The 25,449-nt window shown below is 37.2% G+C and overlaps 1 protein-coding gene across 1 annotated transcript in view; it reads left to right on the plus strand.

Moving 5' to 3' along the window:
- Positions 1-25,449, plus strand: part of pcxb (pyruvate carboxylase b) — a 255,749-nt gene that overhangs the window by 17,259 nt on the left and 213,041 nt on the right. Inside the window, exon 7 of the mRNA XM_053629257.1 lies at positions 1,435-1,586. Coding sequence (XP_053485232.1) covers positions 1,435-1,586 — 152 coding nt within the window. The remainder of the gene's footprint in view (positions 1-1,434; positions 1,587-25,449) is intronic.

Genomic DNA, 25,449 nt, shown 5'->3' on the forward strand with positions numbered 1-25,449 from the left:
GAAATTTTTATAGATTATACGATTATTAAGATTTTATGTATAATCTTTATAGATTATTGACATAGTTTAATAAGCACTGTACATTGTTGCTAACACTGTTATAAAAAGTTATCGTTAGGCTTCTCTGCCCAAGTGAACATTTTCTCTCTTATTAAAAACACAGTTGCTGTTGTCCAGTGATGGAAGCAGCATTGAACTCATTTGGTTTGCACAGGGTGTGTTTCACATTTCATATACAAACAGTTTGCACATAAACATGTGCATGCATCAGATCTGGCTGGTGCAGGTTCCTAAAAGTTTTATTCTAAGGTTGCCAGCCCAATAACAAGACCAAAAGATACTGATACATACTGGGTTTAGTCCAGCATCACTAAATGAGATATGATCAACAGAACAGGATCAAGATGTGTGTGTGAGTATGTGCGTTTAAGACTGGAATCGACCTTGTAGGTTCTAATGCGTGCTGAGAATTTTACTGGTATGTTGAGCATTTTCATGACACTGTTTGAGATGATTTATTGGACACTTAGCTGCCTGATGAGATGCTTGTGCCTGATGCTGACACACTTCTACTGCTGTAACTGCTCTGACTCTCCAAACCTGCCTGATTTATCCTGATACTCTACTTCTGCTTGGAGTTTCTGCACTTATGACTCACTTTCCATTGCTGTGAATGGTCCCACATGTATACTGTAGCTTTCTACATCCAGCAAAACAGTTTATGCTCAAGACTCACTCTTGCTTTAGTAGATAAACCTGTATTCCAGGACCCTTGTTTATTAATGTGCTCATACTGAACATTCTTTCACACTTAGTACTGTTTGGCTTTACCCTCCTGCATGTGTATAGTGTAATGATTTATAATCTTTCAATCCAGTATCACCTAGAAGAGTCTGGTTCCTTATCATTCCGTCTCTGGCTTCTTCCTCATGTTATCTCATGGAGAGCTTTCCTTGGGAAACCGATCCCTGGGATAGACTCCAGGCTCCCTGAGACCATAGATAGGATAAGCAATACAGAAAATGGATGGATGGTTGGCCCAGTGTTCCTGGGATAAGCTCCAAATTCACTGTGACCTTGACCAAGATACTGGAGATGAATGAATTAATGTTATATATCTGCTATATATCTGAACCCCATGGGAAACTATGAACATAGAGCCCAGGTGTAGACCTGTTATTGCAGGTTTCTGCCAGCTAAATGTAAGCATGAAGGAGCGAGACACAAATAACAGCCACTTTTCCTGCACCCTTATTATCTTATTGACAAGATGAGATCCCTACATAGTGAATAGCTCAGTAGGAGAGGCAAAATTACAGGAGACCTAGAAAGGAACAATCTGAAACACTGTATAATGGCCGAAAATATCAGTATGCTTGTTTGTTGTATTGTTTCTGTCTTTTAATTATGCCACCCATGCTCTTTCCTTCCCAGGTGATAAGTATGGAAATGTGATCCATTTGTATGAGAGAGACTGTTCCATTCAGAGACGGCATCAGAAGGTGGTGGAGGTTGCTCCGGCGGCTCAGCTGGACCCTCATCTCAGAGACAGGCTCACGTCTGACTCTGTTAAACTTGCCAAGCAGGTACATATACACTCTCCCACATACACAACATAGCTCATACAATGCATCACTATTTTTTATTCTCAGCCCACCTATGCAGCTTGTGTAGGGCATTTTGATAACATTCTCTAGAGTTGTCCGCTAAACCCTCAGGGGGATGTGTTCTCCTTGTCGAGATGGTGTGAGTAAATCCGTGGCTTTTATTTAGCAATCCCTGCAATACCAGTCACAGGAAAAAAGGAAAAGGTGGGATCAGTGAGTAAGAATTGAGACAAACGCTGTTATTACGGCTTTCACTACATCCATTATTTCATCACTATTTATGATACCATACTTTATTACCCTCATCATCTTCATACTCATCCTCTCTTAATCTCTCTGTCTCATTTTCACTTTCCCATAATCTCATGCTCATACCTGCCTTTTACTCTCTGCCTTTATCTCCCTGCCTTTTACAGCACTGTACAGTGTGTTCATAGTGTCGCTCGGGTGCTAATATCAGCAAGATCACAGTCACACCCACACACATGTGCTCAGTGAAGTTGTAGTCTTTTATCTAATTTAAAAATTTTCTCACGACTTGATGTGTGTAATTATCAACCATTTTCCATCTGTCTAAGCAAAATAGTACACATGAAAGTTACAGAGATTATTCAGTGTCATTGTCAGTGCATTTAATTAGAACTAAGTGAACTAATTTTGCCTCTTCAAGCAAAAATTTAAAAAAAAGAAAAGAAAAAAAAGAAAAGAGAAAAAGAGAAAAAACATAAATGGTACCAGGTCATATTTTTAATAATAATAATAATAATAATAATAATAATAATAATAATAATAATAGTTGTTGTTGATGATGATATAATAATAATAATAATAATATAGTAAAGCAATGCATTTCACAAAATTAACATTAATTAAAAAGAGTAAGGTCTCTGTGAAGTGCTTTGAGATGCACAGCATTATTCAATGTGTTGATGTAATTACCACTGAAACAGGAAGTCAGGGCGAGATATATTGAGTGACTCTGCCTCCTTTTTAAATAGCCAATGGCGTTAAGCTTACCTCACAGCCAGGAAAATAACAACTGTTGTGGGTGGGACAATTCAGATTCTAGACAGCATTTGATTGGACAGAAAATGATGAGAAGCTGAAGTGCAGGATGATGTCATCACAATTATTGATCGGTATTGGTAGTAGAGAGAAACTGTAAATTTTGAATGCATATTTTGTCATTGTTTTGGAGCGCACTAGCTTATAGATAAACTTCAGGCTAACAGATTCATACTAAAATCTACAAAACTTTTTTTGATTTCACGGGGACTTTAACATACAATTGTACTTTACTGTGTTTTTTCAGTTTAAGTAACACGCTGTTCCCGCCTACACGGATGAACACTTATTGAGAAGTATTGTTATGGATTAATTTGCGCTACAACAAAAACAAAAAGCACCAGTTCAACCTGTTAAAAAGTTAACACCTGCCCTGCTGTTCTTTCTCTAACCCTCCCACCTCTCTCTCCCACCTTCACACTCTTTTCTCTCTCTGTATTGCTCAACCTGGTCTACGTTTGAGGCTTTAAAATAATACATGGAAATATTTTGCCTGCAGTCACATTTTTTATATTTCTGACCTCACAAATTTGATGCAATTGATTGAAGTGATTTATGCAATCCTACTAGATAAACTCTTTCAGCTACAAAATTTTAGCCCACTTTAGACTCTTTAGCCCATGGGGTGTGTGTGTGTGTGTGTGTGTGTGTGCTTCAGAAATTATTTAACAGTGTAATTTGTAGCGCAGGGAAAATCATGTCCTGTTCTGCAGACATCCGTAATGAGGTCATCCCTCACCCTGGATTATGTCTCTAGTAGCTTTCTACAATCTCTTTACATCCTGATATTTCAGACACTTTATGAAATCTAAACAACTGCTTTCTAAACACATAGGAAGCCTCATGGCAAGTATACAAAAGTGCCATTTTTTTCCACTGTCTGTCTCAGGCAGAACTTTATGATGTGTTCCAGCTTGTAGACGTGGGAGAGATGTGCGTGTTTGATGCTTGGGTTCCAGAGTTTGACAAGCACTCCATAAAAAAGAAGCAACACTGGTTAAGAGGTTTAAAGTCTTATGTTGTGTGTCATAATGTCGCAGCGGATGAGAAGGTGGAATTGACATTTAGCTGCTCAGGAGTGCAAATGAAAGTTGAAAATCACTCTGCTGCACTCAGAGAAAATCTTTTCTTTGTACGGATTAACCTGTGCTGATCTTTGTGCCATGTCTAAACACCACACACGTGCACACACACACGTGCACACACACACGTGCACACACACACGTGCACACACACACACACACACACACACACACACACACACACACACACACACACACACACGCACGCGTAATCACTAGGTGGGGAGTTCAATCTGGAATCCTTCTGTCACAGAGATGTCCAGTAGTGTCTCTAAACGTATTTGTGTCTGTACACACACACACACACACACACACACACACACACACACACACACACAAACAAACAGACACACACACACACACACACACACACACGCACACGTAATCACTAGGTGCGGAGTCCAATCTGGAATCCCTCTTTCACAGAGATGTCCAGTGGTGTCTCTAAATTTATTTGTGTCTGTACACACACACACACACACACACACACACACACACACACACACACACACGTAATCACTTGGTGGGGAGTCCAATCTGGAATCCCTCTATCACAGAGATGTCCAGTAGTGTCTCTAAACTTATTTGTGTCTGTACACACACACACACACACACACACACACACACACCGTTACCAGTTCACATCTGCTGATAAAGCATGAGCTGTCAGTTTTGATAAGTCATTCTCTCCTATGAGAAGCAAATTTGTATGTGCCATCCTTTGAAATGACATTAGTGAAGTTGGCAGGTGCGGAAGAGAGGACAGATGACAGGAAGAGATGGAGACCCAGGAAAAATAATATTGAGTAGCTGCAGCGGACAGGATGGATACATTTTCCATTTTCATCCCTTGATGAAACTTGGCAAGATGATGGTATGAGTTTGTTGACAGGGAACCCTATCATTTGATGTGCAATGCACTCACACATGGTTATGTTGCTGTTCACACAGCAGGGGGCAGTGTGAGTTCCCAGGTGCCCTCTAGTCACATGTCAACAAACACATATTCTGTATCCCAATATCCCTACTATCTTACTATACAGTAGATGAAAATCCAAAGGAGCAGTATGTCCGAATTCTGAGTATTCATAAAAGAGTAGGTGAGAAATACCCAGATGACCTACTGCTTTCGCCAAGAGTTTGCAGTAGGGAATCAACGAACTCTATCCCATGATGGCGTGGAATAGCTCTCGGAATCAAAAATGGCGGAAGGCAGCATATAAAAATCGTGTCCTTTTTTAAAAAAAGTTGTAGGTCACATGACAATGCCAACCATGGATTGTATTCATACTACACACTTATACTGATCAGTACGTACTGTATCAACGGCCAAGCAGTAGGTACTGAATCGAATGCAGTAGGTACTGTCACCCTACATAATTTTGAATGCAACCATCGAATATTAAAATAGTATATACTTATATATATAAAATAGTATATACGCTTTGCTTAAGTGCAAACCGAAGCACATGTATGTATAAACAGTTCATTGTTAGTGACACAGTTGAAAGCTTCCTAGCCTGCATTGCATTTTAAGATAACAGGACTCATTAGGAATGACTTGAATGTCTATCATGATAAAATCCGATGTGGTTTTTGGAGCACTTCTGCCTACTAAATGAGTATGTAGATATATAGTTTCTTTATGTAAAACCTGAGTTATTCAGCTAATTAGCAAGTCCCAGTTTTTTCGACAATTTCATTTGTTTTTCTTCTACTAGTGGGTAGCAGATGGCAGTGTTGTTTACCTCACAGCTTCAAGGCCCCTGGTTCAATCCAGATCTTGGGTTACTGTCTGTGTTTACACTTGTCCTCCTTGTGTCCGTGTGGGTTTCCTCAGGGTTCTCCAGTTTTCCTCCCATCCCCCACCTTGGCAGTCAACACTTAGTTAAATGTATCTAATATTTCTTATCATAAAATTACAATAAACCAAACATAAGTTCATTAAACCTATTTCTGGACATTGTTACTCATTTCAAGCTTGTAGTGTTTTGTTCTATTGGCAGGTCATGTTGCTTCTTTCTAGAAATGCTTAAAATGAGCAAAATTATTTGCCGATAGAACAAGACTACAGTATTTCAGGCTTGAAGTGAGTACAAATGTCTTCAAATAGGATTCATAGTCTTAGATTTGGTTTATTGTAATATTATAATAGGAAATATTAGATACATTTGATTATATTCAAGGTATTTCCACTTGCTAAGATGTCTTTTTTTTGTTGTTGCAGTGAATAGGCTACAGTAAATTGGTGCGAAGGGGTGTGTGTGTTTGTGTGTGTGTATGATGCCCTGCATGGCTTCAGATCCATCGCATAATTTGGGTTGATGAACAAAGATTATTCTTGCCTGGTGCATTGCTTGCTTTATAATTTTTCATATAAATATAAAGATTTTCACTTATATTTGTTGGTGACATTATATATGTTTATATATATATATATATATATATATATATATATATATATATATATATATATATATATATATATATATATACACACACGTAATATATATATACACACACACACGTACTCACGTGAATGTGAGTAAATGTAAATGTTTTGAAACATTGTGTATCAAGCTGTTCACTCACATACTTACTCACTAACTCACTCAGATACTTAAGGCTTATCTGCTACAATACATGCCAATATCCATTTTAAACACACATGCACACAGACACAGACACACACACACCTACATACACACAAACTCTAATATAAGTAAAGAGTAAAATGTATCTGGAAGTCAGGTATAATGCTGATTATATGCGGCGAGACTGGTTGAAAAAAAAAATGTGTTCAAAATATGATATGAATGAAAGAGTGTAGATGTGAGTGTGAATTATGTTAATAAGGTACTGAATATGTGAATGTCTCCAAAGTCTCAGTTTATGCATTTTTGGCATCAATATTGAGAATGTGTGGCAGATATTTAAAATGAAACCACTTTTATGATCATTTTGAGGAACTTTCTGATTAGTTTACTACGGCATACTTTTGGTAAATTCTCATTATTAAACAGTTCTGTCAAACTGCACATTCCTTAAGGAAACATTCAAAAGAGAAAACACATGAAAGACACAATCCTCCACAGACCCTGTTAGGAAATCAACCTGCACTGTTTTATTTATTTATTTATTATTATTATGATGATTATGATTATGATTATGATTATTATTATTATTATTATTATTGTTGTTATTATTTTCAAATAAATTAGGGCCTTGGGCGTTTTTTGGTTATTATTATTATTATTATTATTATTATTATTATTATTATTATTATTTTGCTCTTGTAGACCAAAGCAAAACACAAATGTTTGAAAAAGGTATGCTGAAAGGGTTAATCTAATATCTACAGCATTACTGACTTTATTCATAATGTTGCATTAACCTCTGTTCTTCATTATCTAATGTGCAATCAAACTGAGTGTGTTAACTGGAAATGATCTGAAGAGCCAGTCATTAGCAGCAGTCGAGTAACATTTGACCCTTCAACTGGAGGACTGGTAACTTCAACATGCACATTTAATCAGCGCAGAGATACATTACTTCTAAACTATGATTACATATTGCACTATTATAGACCAATACCCAATGCACTGGAGTAATTAAACATTTAATTGATAGTTTATAAGTAAGTAAGTAAGTGTGTGTGTGTGTGTGTGTGTGTGTGTGTAAGTTTTCTAATATGTAGCAGTGTGGAAAATTCATATAACACATTATTAGTACAGCGCAGCAAATAATCCAGCATGGAACTGTATGTTTAATCAGTATATTTATAATGTTATGCCATGTGCTAAGGTGTAGACATTCTATATCTAAATCAAACAAACAAACAAACAAACAAACAAACAAACAAACAGCAAAAAAGTCAATAATAATCAGAAGGCTTGGAATGTTCAAGGTGCACAAAACCTATTTAAGAATTCCAGTTTGTGTCGAGCATAACACAGGACACTAACGAAGACTCTGTGAAAAGAATGGTGGGTTTTATTTAGGAATAGAATACCAGACTGTTTGGACATTGTGAGGACATTTGGCTGGTCCCCATGAGGGAAAAGTGCTTTAGTACAAATACATCAGTGAGGTTAAGGTTAGAGTTAGTGTGTGTGTGTGTATGTGTGTGAGTGTGTGTGTGTGTGTGTGTGTGCGCATACAGTAGATTCAGAAAGTATTCAGACCCCTTTACTTGTTGCATACTTTATTGTGCTGTGGATTTGATTTTGAATGGATATAATTGAAGATCACAATGAAAAAACGATCAGAGTCACAAAACTGTATTTTTGGAGTTGTGCATCCACGGCTGTTGATTGAGCATTGAAGAATGATCTCATAAATGTACTTGGATGATAGAAAGATCAGGGTCAGAGAATTTTCCATTTAAAATAGTGTCATGCTATGGAAAAATGATCAGAGTCCAGTCACATGACCGAAATCAGCCAATTGAGTAATGGCGGACACCCAGCTGAGTGAATTTCATTGTTAACTTACTGTCAGATTTCTTCAACATATCTCATTAGTAATTGCTCTAATATTAATATAATAATAATATTAAGAATTAGTAATTCATAATTAATAATTAATAATATTCAAGTTGAGATTGATGTATAATGTATATTCTGTGAGTTTTCAGTATTCACGTGATGTTGATGATGCTCAGTTGAATAAATTAGTATAAGTTCATCACTGTATTACTGTGAATACCCATGAAAGAAAGATCAGAGTCTGCGCATGCATTTTTTTATGCTTCAATTAACACAATGTAAACAATAATGGCTGATAACTTTTGGTGACTTCATAAAGACTATAGGTCTAGTGAACATATCATCAAGATTTTCTCTGTTCTCAACTATTATGACATAAGAAGGTTTTAAACTTTTAAATTCAAATTCTGGAATTCAAGCACAATGTGACTCTGATCGGTTTTTATCATTGGTGCCTTCAATTGAATCAATCAGTCTACAATTAATCACCCATAATGACAAAGTGCATATTTTTTGAGACTTTTTTCAAATGAATTAAAAATCTAAAAATTTATTTCCAAAAATATTCTGATCCTTTATTCAATACTTTCGTAGAAGTCACCTCTGGCAGCAATTACAACATTTTGGATAAGTCTCAACAAGCTTTGCTCACCTGGATTTCTGCAGTTTAACCCATTTTTCATGACAGATCCTGTCAAGCTCGGTCAGATTGGATGGTGAGCATCTGTGAACTGCAATCTTCAGGTCTCTCCAAAGATGTTTGATGTGGTTTAAGTCTAGGCTTTGGATGGGCCAGTCAAGGACATTCAGAGTCTTGCCCTGAAACCACTCCAGTGTTGTTTTGGCTGTATGCTTAGTCAGTGTCCTGTTGAAAGGTGATATGTCATCTCATTCTGATTTTACATGCACTCTGGAGGAGTTTTTCTTCAAGGAAGTTCCTGTATTCAGCAGCATTTACATGTCCTTCAATTGTTACCAGTCTCCCTGTTCCTGCCACTGAGAAGCACCCCATAGAACAGTGCTGCCATCACCATGTTTCACCATAGGGATGGTATTAGCCAAGTGATGTGCAATGCCTGTTTTTGGCCAGATATAGTGCTTGATGTTCTGCTCATCTGCCTCATCAGACCAATCTTTTTCCACATGTTGCCAGAGTCCTTTATGCTGTCATATGCTGTCATTACTCAACAGTGGCTTCTGTCTTTCCACTCTGCCATGAAGTCCTGATTTCTATAGTGCTTCAGAGATGATTGTCAATCCTACAGGTTCTCCCATCTCTGCACAGGACATTTGGAGCTCTTTTAGAGTGACTGTTGGTTTCTTTCTTACTTCCCTCCTTTCCTGGGTGCTCAATTTGGCCGGATGTCCAACTCAACAAAGGTTCAAAGTTGTGCCAAGGTTCTTTTATTAAAAACATTATTGAGGCCACTGTGGTCCTGGTAAACACTCAAAGCCTTGGAAACTGTTTTATATACTTGCCGTTGCCACAATTTGTTCACATAGATCCACAGACAGTACCTTAGGCTTCATGACTTGGCTTTTGTCTTGAAAAGGCCTTGTAAATTGTGGGTCCTTATATGATCCACACACCCTGGTGTGTGATTTCCCAAACAATGTCTAATCAATTCAAATTGCAACAGGTGGGCTCCAATTGAGTTCTAGACATGGCTCAAGGATAATTAAAGCAAACAGGATGCACCTGACCACAATTTGGAGTGACACAACAAAGGGTCTGAATACTTCTGTGAATAAAAGATTTCAGTTTTTAGACTTTTAATTCATTTTTGGAAATCTCGAAAAATATGGTTTCACTTCATCATTATAGGTGATGTGTGTAGCCTGATGGGTAAAAATGGCAATTTGAATGGACATCCATTCCACAACACAATAAAGTGTGTAACTAGTAAAGGGGTCTGAATACTTTCTGAATCCAGTGTATTTACATGTGTTTATAGGAAAACCTTTCACCTTCTCATGTAATGCTTTGGAGAGTACATGAACATGTACAAGCAACCGAAGACTATATTAGCCAGTCTCTCTCGCTCGCTCGCTCTCTCTCTCTCTCTCTCTCTCTCTCTGGTACATTGCAGGCACTGAGCTACTTACTAAGGCTGTGATAAACTGCACAACAGCAGGAGAGTGGATTTAGAGGGTTAAGGATAAAACAGTGTCTTGGATGATGGTAAGAATTCATAGAAGAGCAAATGAAAATAGAAAGATATGTTAAGAGATCAATAGAAAGAAAGAAAGAAAGAAAGAAAATAGACAAACAGAAAAGATGGAGTGAAGGGAAGTTATTTTTGTTATGTCCTTTAGCTTAGTGCGAAGCTCTGCTTTATTATACCATGCAAGCTTTAATGAGCATGTTTATAGCTCTCTATTTCTCTCTCTCTCTCTCTCCCTCTCTCTCAATCTCTCTGGGCAATTCTCTCTCTTACTCTCTCATTGATTCACTCTTCTGTCTCCTACCAAATTTTATTAATCCTGCTATTTTATTCCTCTCCTTCCCTCCATCTTCTCCTCTTGCCCTTGGTTTGATTTCTGTGCTAATTCATCAAAGCTGATTTCACTCTATAAATTAATTTATATAGCTGATTAATTTACACATAGCCCTTAAAATCCCTACTCAATTACTTTCCCTTTTGTATTTTGTGTTTATTTGATCCATGAAACTATATTAATTTAAAGGTCAATAATATTGTGTGCTTGTGTTGATAATGGAAAATCGGCCGTGTGTGTGTGTGTGTGTGTGTGTGTGTGTGTGTGTGTGTGTGTGTGTGTGTGTGTGTGTGTGTGAGTGAGTGAGTGAGTGAGTGAGAGAGAGAGAGAGAGAGAAAAGTGCATTTAGATATAATTTTAAGCAGTGAGTGAAGACGGAGGTGTCGGAAATCCGAAACCACCATATTTTGGATTAGACAAGGAAAATAGGACTAAAGCCAGAATGAAGGAAGAATGCTGACAGAATGAAAGATAAGGAGAGATGAATAACCAATGGCAGAGAAGGACACTCATCTTTATAGGGTCAAAATGAAACGATGACTCTCACACTGTCCCTCTCTCTCTCACACACACACACACACACACACTGAAGAGCCTGAAGATCCAGCAATACCGCATGTAAAGTGAAGGGTGGCGGTGAAGGGTAGCATTTATTTCTGGTGATGTTGACATGGGCAAAATCAAATCAGTTACAGCAGACTGAACAAACACACACACACACACACACACACACACACACACATAAAGGGACATGCTGTGTGTTTTATTTATTCATTCATTTATTTTTTGCATCTTCTCGACTGGACACTTATCATCCGACACAACTTGTTTGTCTAAACAGTGCTGCATGTGATGTGACTGTTGAAAATCCACCCTTTGTCTGCTGTCTAATGGAATAATGATGAGTCATGATTGAAAAACCGTGCCATTTCTGGAAGGCATAAAATCCTTGTACTATTTTTGGAAGGCAAGACCTTCTCGGGTCAAAGCTATCTCATTTAATCATCCCTCCATCATATATATTCTCCCTGTTACCCTCTCACCAGCAACACCCCTTTGTGCTTCCTCTTTCCTGAATGAATCGACCACTAAAATGAACATAGGTAGAGGATATAAGGGAGATATATATATTTTTTTCATCCTACATTCATTGTTTCACATTAAATGTATGACTCCGTAAGGGCTTCAACTGATGAGCCTACAGTGTTCTGAAGTGTACTGCTAACATGAAAAACTAACAGATATGAAGGCTACATGAGACACGCGGTGAGGTGCAACACTTCAACACTGATATTATTTGTGCATTTCTCAAAAAAAAAAGTTCTATGCGTGTGCCACACACTGTCAGTGTTCTGTAGGCAGTGTGAACCTTCATTTAAGGCCTCTGACCTTGCGGCACTCACGCTGCTCTCAGGCACTCCCTGGCCTGTCGGCTCCCTCTGTTCCATGACCTGCAACTGCCCCTGTAAAATTACTCTGCTTGAATTTTAAAAACTGATGGAATATTTTACGCTGTGTTGTGAAAAGTCGTGCGCGCCCACACATTACAGTATGGTATTTTAAAGGAACCATATTGCGTCATAATTATGCTGTTGTCCTGACACACTACATTAAGCCATTTTAAAAATCATAGCATGCATTGAAGCCCGGAGATAAACATTGCATTCACATATAGGTGACTTGGATGCACATACACACAGGCACAGTGAATATTTGTGCATAATCGTAATCAAAGGATTTCTGCTCCAATCAGAGGATTTCTGCTCTGATTGCAATTTTATTTTAGTACTCTGAGCATGTGTGTGTGTGTGTGTGTGTGTGTGTGTGTGTGTGTGTGTGCCTATCAGATAGGTTCATTAAAAAAACCTTTTATGAGCCTATCTGATCGGCCTGTGAACGTCAGAATTGGTATATTCATTGATTTCCTGTTTGTATGTGCGTGTGTGTTCTTATGTGTACAATATGTGTGTCCAGCTCCTTCTACTTTCCTTTCCAAATATGATTTAAATTGCAGATGGTTTTATTGGCAAATCGATGCATGTGTCACTAGAAACAAATTAGCTTAGAGGTGATTGGTCATATCCATCCATCCATCCATCCATCCATCTTCTATACCGCTTATCCTTTTCAGGGTCACGGGGAACCTGGAGCCTATCCCAGGGAGCATCGGGCACAAGGCGGGGTACACCCTGGACAGGGTGCCAATCCATCGCAGGGCACAATCACATACACACATTCACACACCCATTCATACACTACGGACTCTTTAGACATGCCAATCGGCCTACCATGCATGTCCTTGGACTGGGGGAGGAAACCGGATTGGTCATATAAAAAAAAAAAGTAGAGCCTATGAATAACTCCCGTAGAACCTGCAAATGGAGAAAATCATAAACTAACACGAGAGCCTTCACTAACCTGATTCTATCATTTCCTCCTCACATCTCACCTTTGCTCGCTTTAGAGCAATAGAAATCATTACTTAGCTTCCTTCTAGCTCTTTCTGGCTTTCTTTTTTTTCTCATTCTTTTTTTCTTCTCCCTGAGGCTGTGTGAACTGCAGTGAGTGGGTGTTGCACAAATGGCTGCCAAATCTTTCCAAACAGACAAGCCTCTAGTGATATAAACTCCAGCTTTCAGCTGGCACACAAAGATCTTCATTCCATATGCATGCCCTCATACACACAGGCTGGACACACACACACACACACACACACAAACACACACACTCTCTCTCTCTACATTCACTTCTACAACACTGAGCTGCCAGCAAGGTGAATTGCAACAATTGTATTACATAATTGTATAAAACACTGCCAAGCCTTCAGGTTCCACCCCAACCTAACCCACCATCTCTGTTGATAAGACATATGTTTAAAGAACAATGGCAGAGCTGGGTAGATCAGTTTCACCTACAGTAGGGGGCGGAGCTAATTACCAGACCAAAAAAATTCAGTTTTACTTTGAATTGATTGGTAAGGAAAACCCTTTGAGAATAAACTCACGTGAAAACACATCCATAGTCAGCTCCACAACAATATGTAAAGTACACATAAACATACAAAAGCTTTAGGAACCATATCTTCAGCTAACTTTCAGTCCATCACCTCTATCCATTTCATTTCCCATATTTTGTATGTACAACACTCTCCAGTCATCCAGTTATCAGGCATGAACCTTTATGCCTCCCCCCTCTCTCTACCTCTCTCTCTATAACACACAGACACACACACAGACACACACAAACTCTAAACCAAACCTCACTGATGTATTTGTACTAAAGCACTTTTCCCTCATGGGGACCAGCCAGATGTCCTCACAAGGTCCAGACAGTCAAGTATTCTATTCCTAAATCAAACCCACTAGTCTTCGTTAGTGTCCTGTGTTATGCGAAAATCAGCCTTGGACCTGTTTTCACCATTCCCTCCAGTGTAATTGAGGTCTTCACTTCCTTATTCTGTCAATGCTAATAGTTATTAAATTTCCACAAATGTGAGAAAAAGATTGCTTTTGCATAGAAAGAGTCTCAACATTGTCTCCTGTTGTCCTTCTGAAAGCGTCCTGTTAACAAGCTCACTGGTATTCCACAGTAGGTGTGTGTATGAAAGCGTATGTATGTCTCTTTCAGACTTAGTCAGATATTCATCCTCATTTCCCCCCGGCCAGCTGTCATGAATGGTTGCCATGGTGACTGACAAGAGTAATCGGGGCTACGTTTATTGAATCTAGCAAGATAGCAATCTCCTCTAGCACTGATTATTCCTCTAGCTCGATGCAGTGCATGCCATGCTGTTCACTTTTAAACAATCAATTTCAGTGTCTTGACCTTGCATGGTGAATGTTCTGTTTAAAAGGCCAAAATGAAGATACCCTGAAATTGGCAAAATAGCCTGGAAATTACTGTCTATACATACTCATGCTGAGAGGGATTATTTCAGTAACCCTGAATTCGGCTGTGTCTGTGTGCAGTAATGAGGCTATCTCAGGAATCTTGCTTAGTTTTTTTTATAGCTGTTATGGCAGCTATTATCTCTGTATGGGTCAATCCTCTGGATGCTTTCATGCCTGCTGTAGCTCAGTGACCAGGCATATACTGTATACATGTTACCTTTAAGCTCATTTTAGCCACTCTCGCAGATTCATTTAGTGCTAATTGGGCTTTCTCTTTATTAAGCAACTACTCATTTATATAGCAAATTGGTGCAGGAATTCTGGGTACCTGTAAGTGCTTATAACATATTCTATATGGTCTATATGTAGTACTTTACGACATTCTCCTTCATTGATGTCAGTCTGAATGGCAGCAAAATTCTGTCTAAAAATATTATAACATCAACATTATATGAAAGATTCCTGTCACTTGAAACATACAAACATACAAATGAATCCCACATTTCCCTACCTCAGAATAACATTTATTTTTTGCAATACTTGTTATTATTGTTTTATGATTTTAATATTGCATTCCCTCACAAAAATATGCCTATACTGTATATTATATATTAGTATTGAATTGACTTACCCAAAGATACTATGTTCAGACTCATGGATATATCATTGGTGAAAGTCAGTTGAAAATTCTGCTTAGCTCAAGGGAACTATTTCAATTTGGGGAAGGTGATTGCGTTTGTTCAGGCCAACTTCATGAGTATAAATGAGTATTCAGCTCAGGAATGCAAGAAGTCTTATTAGACATGGTTACTTTTTAGTGTCTTTCAGCGATGGCATCAAATAAAGGTAGTTACACTGAATCATATTTACTATTGAAATACATTTGAATGAATTACTAACAAAACTCCATACTACATGACACTTTTTAAAAGCAAGGTCCTACCTGGAAGCACTGACAATGAAATTCTTGAGATTATGCAACAGTGAAAAGGCAATAAAAGGTAGTGCAAGAGAATGCAAATTGAATTGGGCAGGAAAACAATAATGCAAGGGAAGGTAATATTATTGCAAAGGAATGCAAACATACTGTATTATTATTATTTTTACCACCTCACTTCACAAAGCTCTCAAAAACAACATGGAACAAAAGCTTTAGGTGTAAACAACATTAAGTTTCCCATTATTTAACATATTATTTACCATTAAATAACACAAACAAATAACCAAACAACTGGGAAAATTCTAAACTAAGGCTGAATAGCAAGTATAATTTTTTATAGTTAATATTAGGAATATGCTGTAATTGAATGTTTGATAATTTATGCTGACTTGTTCCTAGTCATGGATTGTATAAATAATCAATGCTGGTGCATTTATAGTGGTGCTTGAAAGTTGGTGAATTCTTTAGAACTTTCAGGATTTCTGCATAAATATGACCTAAAATCATCAGATTTTCAAACAATCATAAAGAGAATTGAAGAGAACCCAATTAAACAAATGAGACAAAAATATTATTCTTGGTCATTTATTTATTGAGGGAAATGATCCAATATTACATATCTGTAATATCAAAAATAAAACATATAAAATAGCTAACCAACAATAATGAAATAAATAATAGCAGTGACAGAAAGAAGAAAATAATAATATAATAATATAATAAATAATCAATAATATAATATTAAATTATGGCGCTAATGTAAATAAAATTGTACACACGAGAATATTTACCTTGTTCACTCATCATTCTCCTCCTGCTAGGGTTTTTAATGTAATAACATCATCAACCAGTCGGGATGGGTTAAGGTTTTCAACTATTTACTACTTCACTACATTGTAATTGATAAGGGAAACAGAAGAGAAGTCGTTCTAGGAACTGTATACATTTAGCTTTTTATACAGTATTTACAGACACTAATGAGTTGTTTATGTTTTCAGAAAATGACCTTTACTGTTTTATTGAATCTAGTGAACTGCTGTCCATGAAGTAGTGATCTAGATAAAATCCAGATGTTGTTTACACCATTCCCTAGTAGAGATGTAAAGAGATGTGTTTGCAGGTGCGATGCTAATAATCAAGGCAAAGATCTATCTTACACAATGTGAATGATTAATTTATCTTCCCAGATCCATTATATGATGATCAATCTAATAATAATCCAAGTAAAAAAAAAAATCAAACCCTTAAGGACCTCAGTATCAGAAAAAAAACTACCAATGGAACCGTAAAGAATCCATAAAGAAACCCTTTAAAAGTTTGTTATATGCCTTCACCATGGAAGATCATGTCTTACATACTGCTTAATAATTGAGGAAGTATTTGGTGTATTACTTTAAGTTGCATCTTGTTACAGAGAAGTTAAAAAAAATATCACTATCACCACTCACAGCTTCACATTTTAGCAATAAAACAATGGGTTTATTTTTGTTATTTTGTTCAGATCATATACCAGCACTCCACAGAGGTTTGGTATACTGTATTTTAGGCTTGATTCTTAAGATGGAAGTTAGCTGTACTATAAACAGTGACCTACAGCTTTCTGACAGAGTTCTGAGGATTAAACTGTCACTAAGTGAATGCAGCCTAACTTCCTTATTCAGTAGTTTGTTTCTGGGTTCTATAATAACTTAAGTGTGAATACATAACTAATGATAATCATTTTTGTAAAAACACTCCATATTATTTACTGTCAAGTTGTATTAGCATAAGTTTCCATCTTCTACACTGACAAGCAAGCATGTATACATAAACTGTTTTTTTTTTTTTTAATGTAAGCAAATTTATTTTTATTTTATAGAAAATTCTTCTTGGGTGTTGCTTGCAAAGTATCAAGTTCATATGGCTCGGTATCAAATTGCTCAGTAAGCAGATCAAAACTTGCAATATATTGAGTAGGCCTTGTTAGTTCATTACAAGGTCATTTTCCAGCACAACTATATTAACCCCTTAGATCGTCTGGGATAAATACATTCCGCACTCTTCTAACTGCACAACTTTTCTATTAGTTTCACTGGAGGTACTGAATAATTCATAGCAGTTACTGAATGATACAGTATGTTATAAGACGAATAACTGAATAATGAGCAGGGACTTTATGGAGGGAAAACATTTGGGAGAACTTTATGTTTCCTAAGTGCGCTCATGTCAAGGCAGAATTATGAGATGACAACTTGGATATTTGATTTTTGTAGCTGTTCATCTTCTCACACTCACAGATATTATTAGTTTCTATGGCAGCATTACCTAAACCCGAATTTATCATCTTTTGCTAATAGAAAGCTAAAAATTGACACTGTAGTGCTAATGTTTATTATAAGATCATTATTAAAAATGATAGAGAATGTGTGACAGAAGCACGCAGATTTAAATCAAGTTAAGTCCTGACATTATACCCCTCATTACCTTTACTTGAGGAAGCTATTACTGTTGTTGTTGTTGTTGTTGTTGTATTTATTTATATGCGACAGCACAACTGTTTGTAACGTAATTATATTTATGGAAAAAAAAGATGTAAATCCTGTTAAAAACAAACAAAAACCTCATAATTACTATAACTCTTTCATGACAATGAAGTATTAGTGCAAGTAAAGCCTTCTCCTGATAAAATAAAAGGCTAGTACACATAACAGTTCTTTAGTACTGAACCTTGTATTATAAATAAAATGGCAATATTTATGCCTGCCATCATATCCATCTGTTGACATAAAATGTATAACATAACAATAGTTGATACTGAATGACTGATAAACGAGAAGCAGATGCTTTTACAGCAGGGCAGTGGGAATTTTGTAGAAAGTCTAGCTGAGGTAAAATCTGCTAAATCTGTTCCCAAAAGACTTTTATTGTCTGGCATGCTTTCTTTACAGCATTCACTAACCTGCATACAGCTACTTAATCTGATCATTTCAGTTCTTTTTCATATGCAAATATAAACGATAAGGAGAGATTAGAATGAAAAAATAAGTTCATGAAAAAATATGGGGAAAACCTGGAGTTAAAAAAATATTTACAGTGCCCTCCACTAATATTGGCACCCTTGGTAAATATAAGCAAAGAAGGCTATTTTGTTCAAATAATTTACAAAAATACTCCTCTCTCATGGAGATTAAACAACTGCAAACAAAACACAGGTTTATAAAAAAACAAACAAACAAAAAAAACATCCTAAATATAGGTGTGCAACAATTATTGGTACCCTTTTAGTCAATACTTTGTATACTTTGGATCCGAGACCATTCTTCCATACAGAATATCTCCAGATTCTTCAAATTTCAAGGTCCACGCTGGTGGATTCTCCTCTTCAGTTCAACCCACAGGTTTTCTCTGGGTTTCAAGTCAGGGGACTGGGATGGACATGGCAGGATCTTGATTTTGTGGTCAGTAAACCATTTTTGTGTTGATTTTGATGTATGTTTTGGATCATTGTCCTGCTGGAAGATCCAACCACGTCCCAGTTTAATCTTTCTGGCAGAGGCAGTCAGGTTTTCATTTAATATCTGTTGATATTTGATAGAGTCCATGATGCCATGTATCCTAACAAAATGTCCAGGTCCTCTGTCAGAAAAACAGCCCCAAAACATTAAAGAGCCACCACCATATTTAACCGTGAGCATGAGGTACTTTTCCATATGGCTACCTCTCTGTGTGCGACAAAACCACCTCTGGTGTTTATTGCCAAAAAGCTCTATTTTTGTTTCATCTGACCATAGAACCCGATCCCATTTGAAGTTCCAGTAGTGTCTGGCAAACTGAAGACGCTTGATTGAAGACACTTTTTGGATGAGAGTAGAGGCTTTTTTCTTGAAACCTTTCCAAACAACTTGTGGTGATGTAGATGACTTCAGATTGTAATGTTGGAGACTTTGTGATCCCAAGACACAACTAACTTCTGCAATTCTCCAGCTGTGATACTTGGAGATTTTTTGGCCACTCAAACCATCCTCTTCACAGTGCGTTGAGACAATATAGACACATGTCCAAATCCAGGTTGATTCATAACATTTCCAGGTGACTGGAACTTCTTAATTATTGCCCTGATGTTGGAAATGGGCATTTTCAATGCTTGTGCTATTTCCTTATAGCCACTTCCTATTTTGTGAAGCTCAACAACCTTTTGCCGCACATCACAGCTATATTCCTTGATCTTACCCATTGTTATGAAATGACTAAGGGAATGTGTTACCTTATACTCATACCCCTGTGAAACAGGAAGTCATGATTGAACAATTTCCTGTTCCGTGTCACCCAGCTGTACTAAGAAAATGTAAAATATCAATGGGAATATACTTCAAATATATTTTTCTCATATGAAATCAAAGGGGTCCCAATAATTGTTACACACCCATGTTTAACAAAGATATATTTTTTTTGGATAAAGCTGTGTTGTGTTTACAATTGTTTGATATCCATGAGAGTAGAGTATTTTTGTCAATTTTTTTTAACAAAAGACCAAAAGTTTCTTTCTTTCTTTTTTTTTTTTAAGATAATTTTCACAAGCTTCTTTGCTCATATTTACCAAGGGTGCCAATATTATTGGAGGGCACTGTAACTGTCAATATAAAATATAAATGGTATTGGACTTCCAACAGCCGTGGAAACCCTGATAGACCCCTGAAAATATTGAGATTAGACAGACAGTACTTATCTGGTTTTATCTTTGATAGATATCAAGCTCCACTCTTATTTCAGATCTTAAAAACAAAAAAACCCCACAGGTGTCAATTCTTCCACTGCCAGAAGACAAGTCAATACTATAGGCCTGAAATGACACGTACCTGTCAAAAAGCTTCTACTGAGCAAAATAAATAGACAAAAGGCAGAAAGCTTGCACCATAACCGAACCTCTGTGATTTCAAGTTGGTTTTATGGACCAATGCATCCAAATGTGGTACTTTTAGAAGTAACATAAGGTCACCGATACAGTGGAAGACTCTAAAAACCTTCACAATGGAGGTTCAATGCAGCTACAAGGGTTTATAACAGCATCTGGAGGCGGTCATTAGGTTTTTATTCTAAGCATCATACATACTGAAATATTAACACTCCTACAATACACTCTGAACATTGTTGGAATCCGAAAAAATTATTCCACATGTTTGAGAGTGTTTGAGATTAAATCCAGGTGTGTGTGATCAGTGTGATGGTGTGAACTGTGTACGTTGGCTGTTGTAGGCCATAGTGGCCATTTCACAAAGCAGATCGGAAACTGAGCTTTGCGGCAGCCATTTTTGTTAGCTGCAATGCGGTCTGGGAGTCGTAGTGAGATGCAGAAATCCAGCACTTATTTACAGTACTGTGCAAAAGTTTTAGGCACCCTATTTTTAGTACAAATGTTGTTATAGGGTTTTTTAATTTTATGACTTCTACATTATCAAGTCAGTACAAAAAACATTTTAGATTCCCAAACATTAGTTTTCCAGCACAAAATTAACTGTTACAGAAAAATCTTTGTATGTCAGTAAAGAAAGCAGCATATTATGTAAGAGACACTTTTCAGACAAAAAACACAGTGAAGGCTGCTGAGTTTTACTGCAAAAATAAGAAGCAAGTGCGACAGTCAAAGTCTCCAGAAGAACCGTGAATGGTTCTGCAAGATGCTCAATAACTCTTACCAGCTAATTTCCTGCACAAATTGTACCATAGACTACTATTTTTTTGCCTATTTTTATTTTTTTGTCACACCAAATATTGACTTTGTTTCATTTACTACTGTTTACCGCTCTTTACAGTACTTTTTTTAATGTACAAACATTTTATTTTATTATTTTGAAGGCATATTTGCTCTACAGCATTTCTGCGCATGTGCCCTAAACTTTTTCACAGTATTGTATATCTATACAGTAGATACATATATACAGTAATTCCCTCACCCTCTCTTCTGTTTTCTCTTGAAGTTAATAAGACAAAAAAAAATTACTCCTGAGCGCCACTACATGAAAGCTACTGGTTGCTAATTAGAATGCTTCAGTAGGAAGACAGGCCTGATAGTGCATACACTTGCCTATAAAGACCAAGTTGTACATAGAGCAAGACAATAAAGAGAGCCAAGACTGACTACTACAGCACGGCCATCGGTAATGGCTGGAGAATACCCAGAGCGCTTTTTCTTCTATGAATAAACTGCTGAGACCTGCTAACAATTCTCCTTCACCACAACTCTGCTGTAAATTTCTTTTTTTTTAATGCCAAAATACAAAACTGATATCTATGTGCAATATGAAAAAGCTTTCATCCTTGAGCCTGTTTCACCTTCCTTAGGGTTACAGATGACTTATTGGTTACGGCTGATTGTGGTTTGCTGAACATACTGTACTTGATTCTGCTGAACCTGACTGCTGCTATTGACAGTATCTTGGTACTGTGCTCTGTTGATTCTGATCTTATCTCTCAGACACACAGAAATTTGAATGTAATTATTTTTATTTCTTGTCTCTCTCATGGTGTTCCCCAAGGCTCAGTTCCTGACCCACTGTTATTTATTTTATAAATGTTTCCCATTGGAAAATATTATCAGGCATCATGTTCTGAAGTTCTATTGTTATTGGGATGATACACAGATTTTCATACACACTGACCCCTCATGCAGACTACCTGGTCCTGCGTTGGTGGACTGTCTGACTGACCTAAAGACTCCACTCTCACCTTTGATACTCCTCATAAACCACTACAAAGACAACTTCACCTCAAAAGCATTGGACCTTGTCCATCCCTTTCCTTTTCTGCTACAGACACACTTTTCCATGTTTTTGTCACATCCAGACTTGTAGCATATAACAATATTCTTTTCTGATGTGAATACGAATACTTCTTCTAGTCTTAAAGTCCATACATGGTTTAGCCTGGCATGCATCTTTAGCCTTCTTCCTCCGCACCTGCATGCATTCTCCAATCTTCTGACACCAGCCTGATCTCTGTACCATCATGTTGGCTGTATATCATAGGAGATACTGTATGGCTTTAAAGTGACTGTCCCAAAACTAGGGAGATCTTCTTACCATCTGAGGTAAACACCAGTTTCTCACCTGGAAACAGAGATGGATCACATCTATGTACGTAATAACGTGTAATCGGTGCTGGGAAATATTGGTTTCTGTCTGTTTCTATATAACAAATCATCGGCTTACTTGGAATGTTAGGAAAGGTTTTCTTAACAGAACTAAACTTCTAACCTTGAGGGCCCTGGCTGCAGGATATCTTCTGGACTAAGAGGAGGAGTGGTCACGCACTGAAAAGATGCCCTGACACTTGTATTAGCCCTGGAATTCTTCCTTTACTCTCTCCACTTTTTCCTTTTGGCTCGCTTCTCTCTCTCTCACTGCACTCTAATATAGTTTTCTTTTTCCCTTCCTCTCTGTCTTTTCTTCATTTTTCTTGCTCACTTTCAAGATAACGCTGCCTTCTTTCAGGGTCAGCATCCCGGCGTGCCCTGTACCTCTTTGCCTTTCTGCAGCACTTAATGCTGCAACTCTCAGTAAAACGCATACATTCTGTTTTAACAACTATTTAAAATGTATAACGGTGAATTCTAACAAATATTGATAGCAGTAGTTAACTTGACTCAGTTCTCTACATGTCTTCATGTCCATCCTGTGACAAAATGTCCACCCTGTTACAATGCAAGGCATAACAGGGTGGACGATAACAGGGTGGACATTTTTAGTTAAAGATGGCCTTTACACCTCCTGTGGTGAAGAACATGCTAGCACATGGTGATCACTTGAGAAAGATTTATCAAAATATTCTAAACATGTTAAAATTGTACTCCTTTGCTTTTCAAATGAGCATAACATAGTAGACGTGTCATATTTGACACCATATGTTAAACGTTCTAAAACACTGAAAAAGAGCTCAAATTAAGGAGTGATACTTACTTTGCTTTTCATGGTTGGTTTCCCTCCAAAAAATTATGTCACTTCCTGAAAGTCAGGTGACTTGAGAACAAGTCCATTATTTTAAAGAAGAGTTTTCATCAACATAACAGAGTGGACAGTAAATTAAGGGACACAAGAAAATGTCCTTATTTTAATAATTAAAAATGCAGGAATCCCAATAAATTGTATTTGAATAGAAGAATTAAAAAGTGTTAGTGATATTAAACATGCTAATTTTCTAGCTATTGAAGCTATGATAACATTAGCTAAGAGCCAAAGTTAGCCGCTTAATAGAAACTTTGCTACATAAAAACATACAAACTTTTGAAGCAGTTACCTCATTATGGTTCATATCTTCCTTTTTTGACTCCACTTACATAACTCTACTCCATGTCTCTTCACTTCACATCATGGACATGAACATGAGCGACGAGTGTGATTTGTTAATTACTGAGTTTGACTCTGAAAGCATCAGCTGTATATTTCTCTGGAAATCTCAGCTGCTTCGCCTCATCTGTATTTTTTGAGATATGAATTTTTGTGTTGTGTATTTTTTTTTTAATCTCAAAACCATAACCTGTGATTTAAAATTTTACAGGTAAATATTACAAGGCAAATTTTACTCCTAGAAAGTCCAAAACAAATAAACAAACAACAATAATAAAAACACTGTCAAAATGTAAGGTTTTTAAATACACCACAGAAAAAAGAGGAATTCTATTTATTGTGACATGTACAGTATATAATTCAAATATACAAAATGTCTGTTATTTTGTCAGCTACCAAGCACCATACGTTATATTTGTGTTTGTGTTATGAACTTGAAAATAGGGCTTTTAGACCAGCACAGCACTGTATGCAGTGTGTACATACACACTCTCAGTGCAGTGAAGTGCTACACAGCTGAGTGGCCACACATCAAGCGTTCTCCACCGAGACCCACAACAATGCGACGTGACTGACAGCCTGAAAAGATGTGCCGACACACGTTTATGCAGCTGCATCCCTCACCTTCGGATCGGACATAAAAGAAAGAAATGGATTATATTCATGTCTCACTCTGAAAATGTTGGTGTTTAGAGAGAGTGTGTAAAGGAAGGAGAATATTCTTAGGTGCTTTTTATAGCCTTGTGTTTTGCATGTCTGTCTGTCTGAGTGTTGGGTATGTGATCCGCCGCACTGTCATTAGAACAGAGTGAAAGATGTGTCAGAAATGGAGGGAAAGACAGGGATTCAGGCACATTAACTAAAGAGATAGAATGGGGAGAGAGAGAGAGAGAGAGAGAGAGAGAGAGAGAGAGAGAGAGAGAGACAGACACTGACTGGAGACTGGAAGATTAAAGGACTGAGAGATGAAAAATAAAGAGGGAGATGCAAAAGCTCAGTTTTCTGTGTAGACACAGATATGAAATGCAGCACGACTGTCATTGTGGAGAATATGTTTCATTTTAATTTATTTTATTTCAAAGTCACTGTCACCATGGTTACATGTGTGTCACCATATTGTGTTACTCTATGATGCTTAACTATGGGTTTGGGGAATGCTGCAATGACTCACATTCAGACATCTTATTCTGACTCAGTCATTGGTAATCAGGAACTTCTAAGCAGCCTTCACCCTACTTCACTTTCCGTGTTCCACTTTCTATCTATCTTTCCCCTTGTTTGCTCTCTCTGCTCTCTCTCTCTCTCTCTCTCTCTCTCTCTCTCTCTCGCTCTCATTATGCTTGAATAGGAAAGGCTTATACATGAACTGAGATGCGTACACATTACATTCTTTGTGTGTGTGTGTGTGTGTGTGTGTGTGTGTGTGTTGTCACTCTAGCCTTCCCCTTGTGAAGTTATCCACTGCTCCATCACTGAAATATTATTATGACTCAATGTAATAATTTATTGTTAATAAGCATTTCATTGGCACTACAACAAAGGACGCATGTTTATTAAATTC

This window comes from Ictalurus furcatus, chromosome 7 (genome assembly GCF_023375685.1).
Source record: "Ictalurus furcatus strain D&B chromosome 7, Billie_1.0, whole genome shotgun sequence".
NCBI lineage: Eukaryota > Metazoa > Chordata > Actinopteri > Siluriformes > Ictaluridae > Ictalurus > Ictalurus furcatus.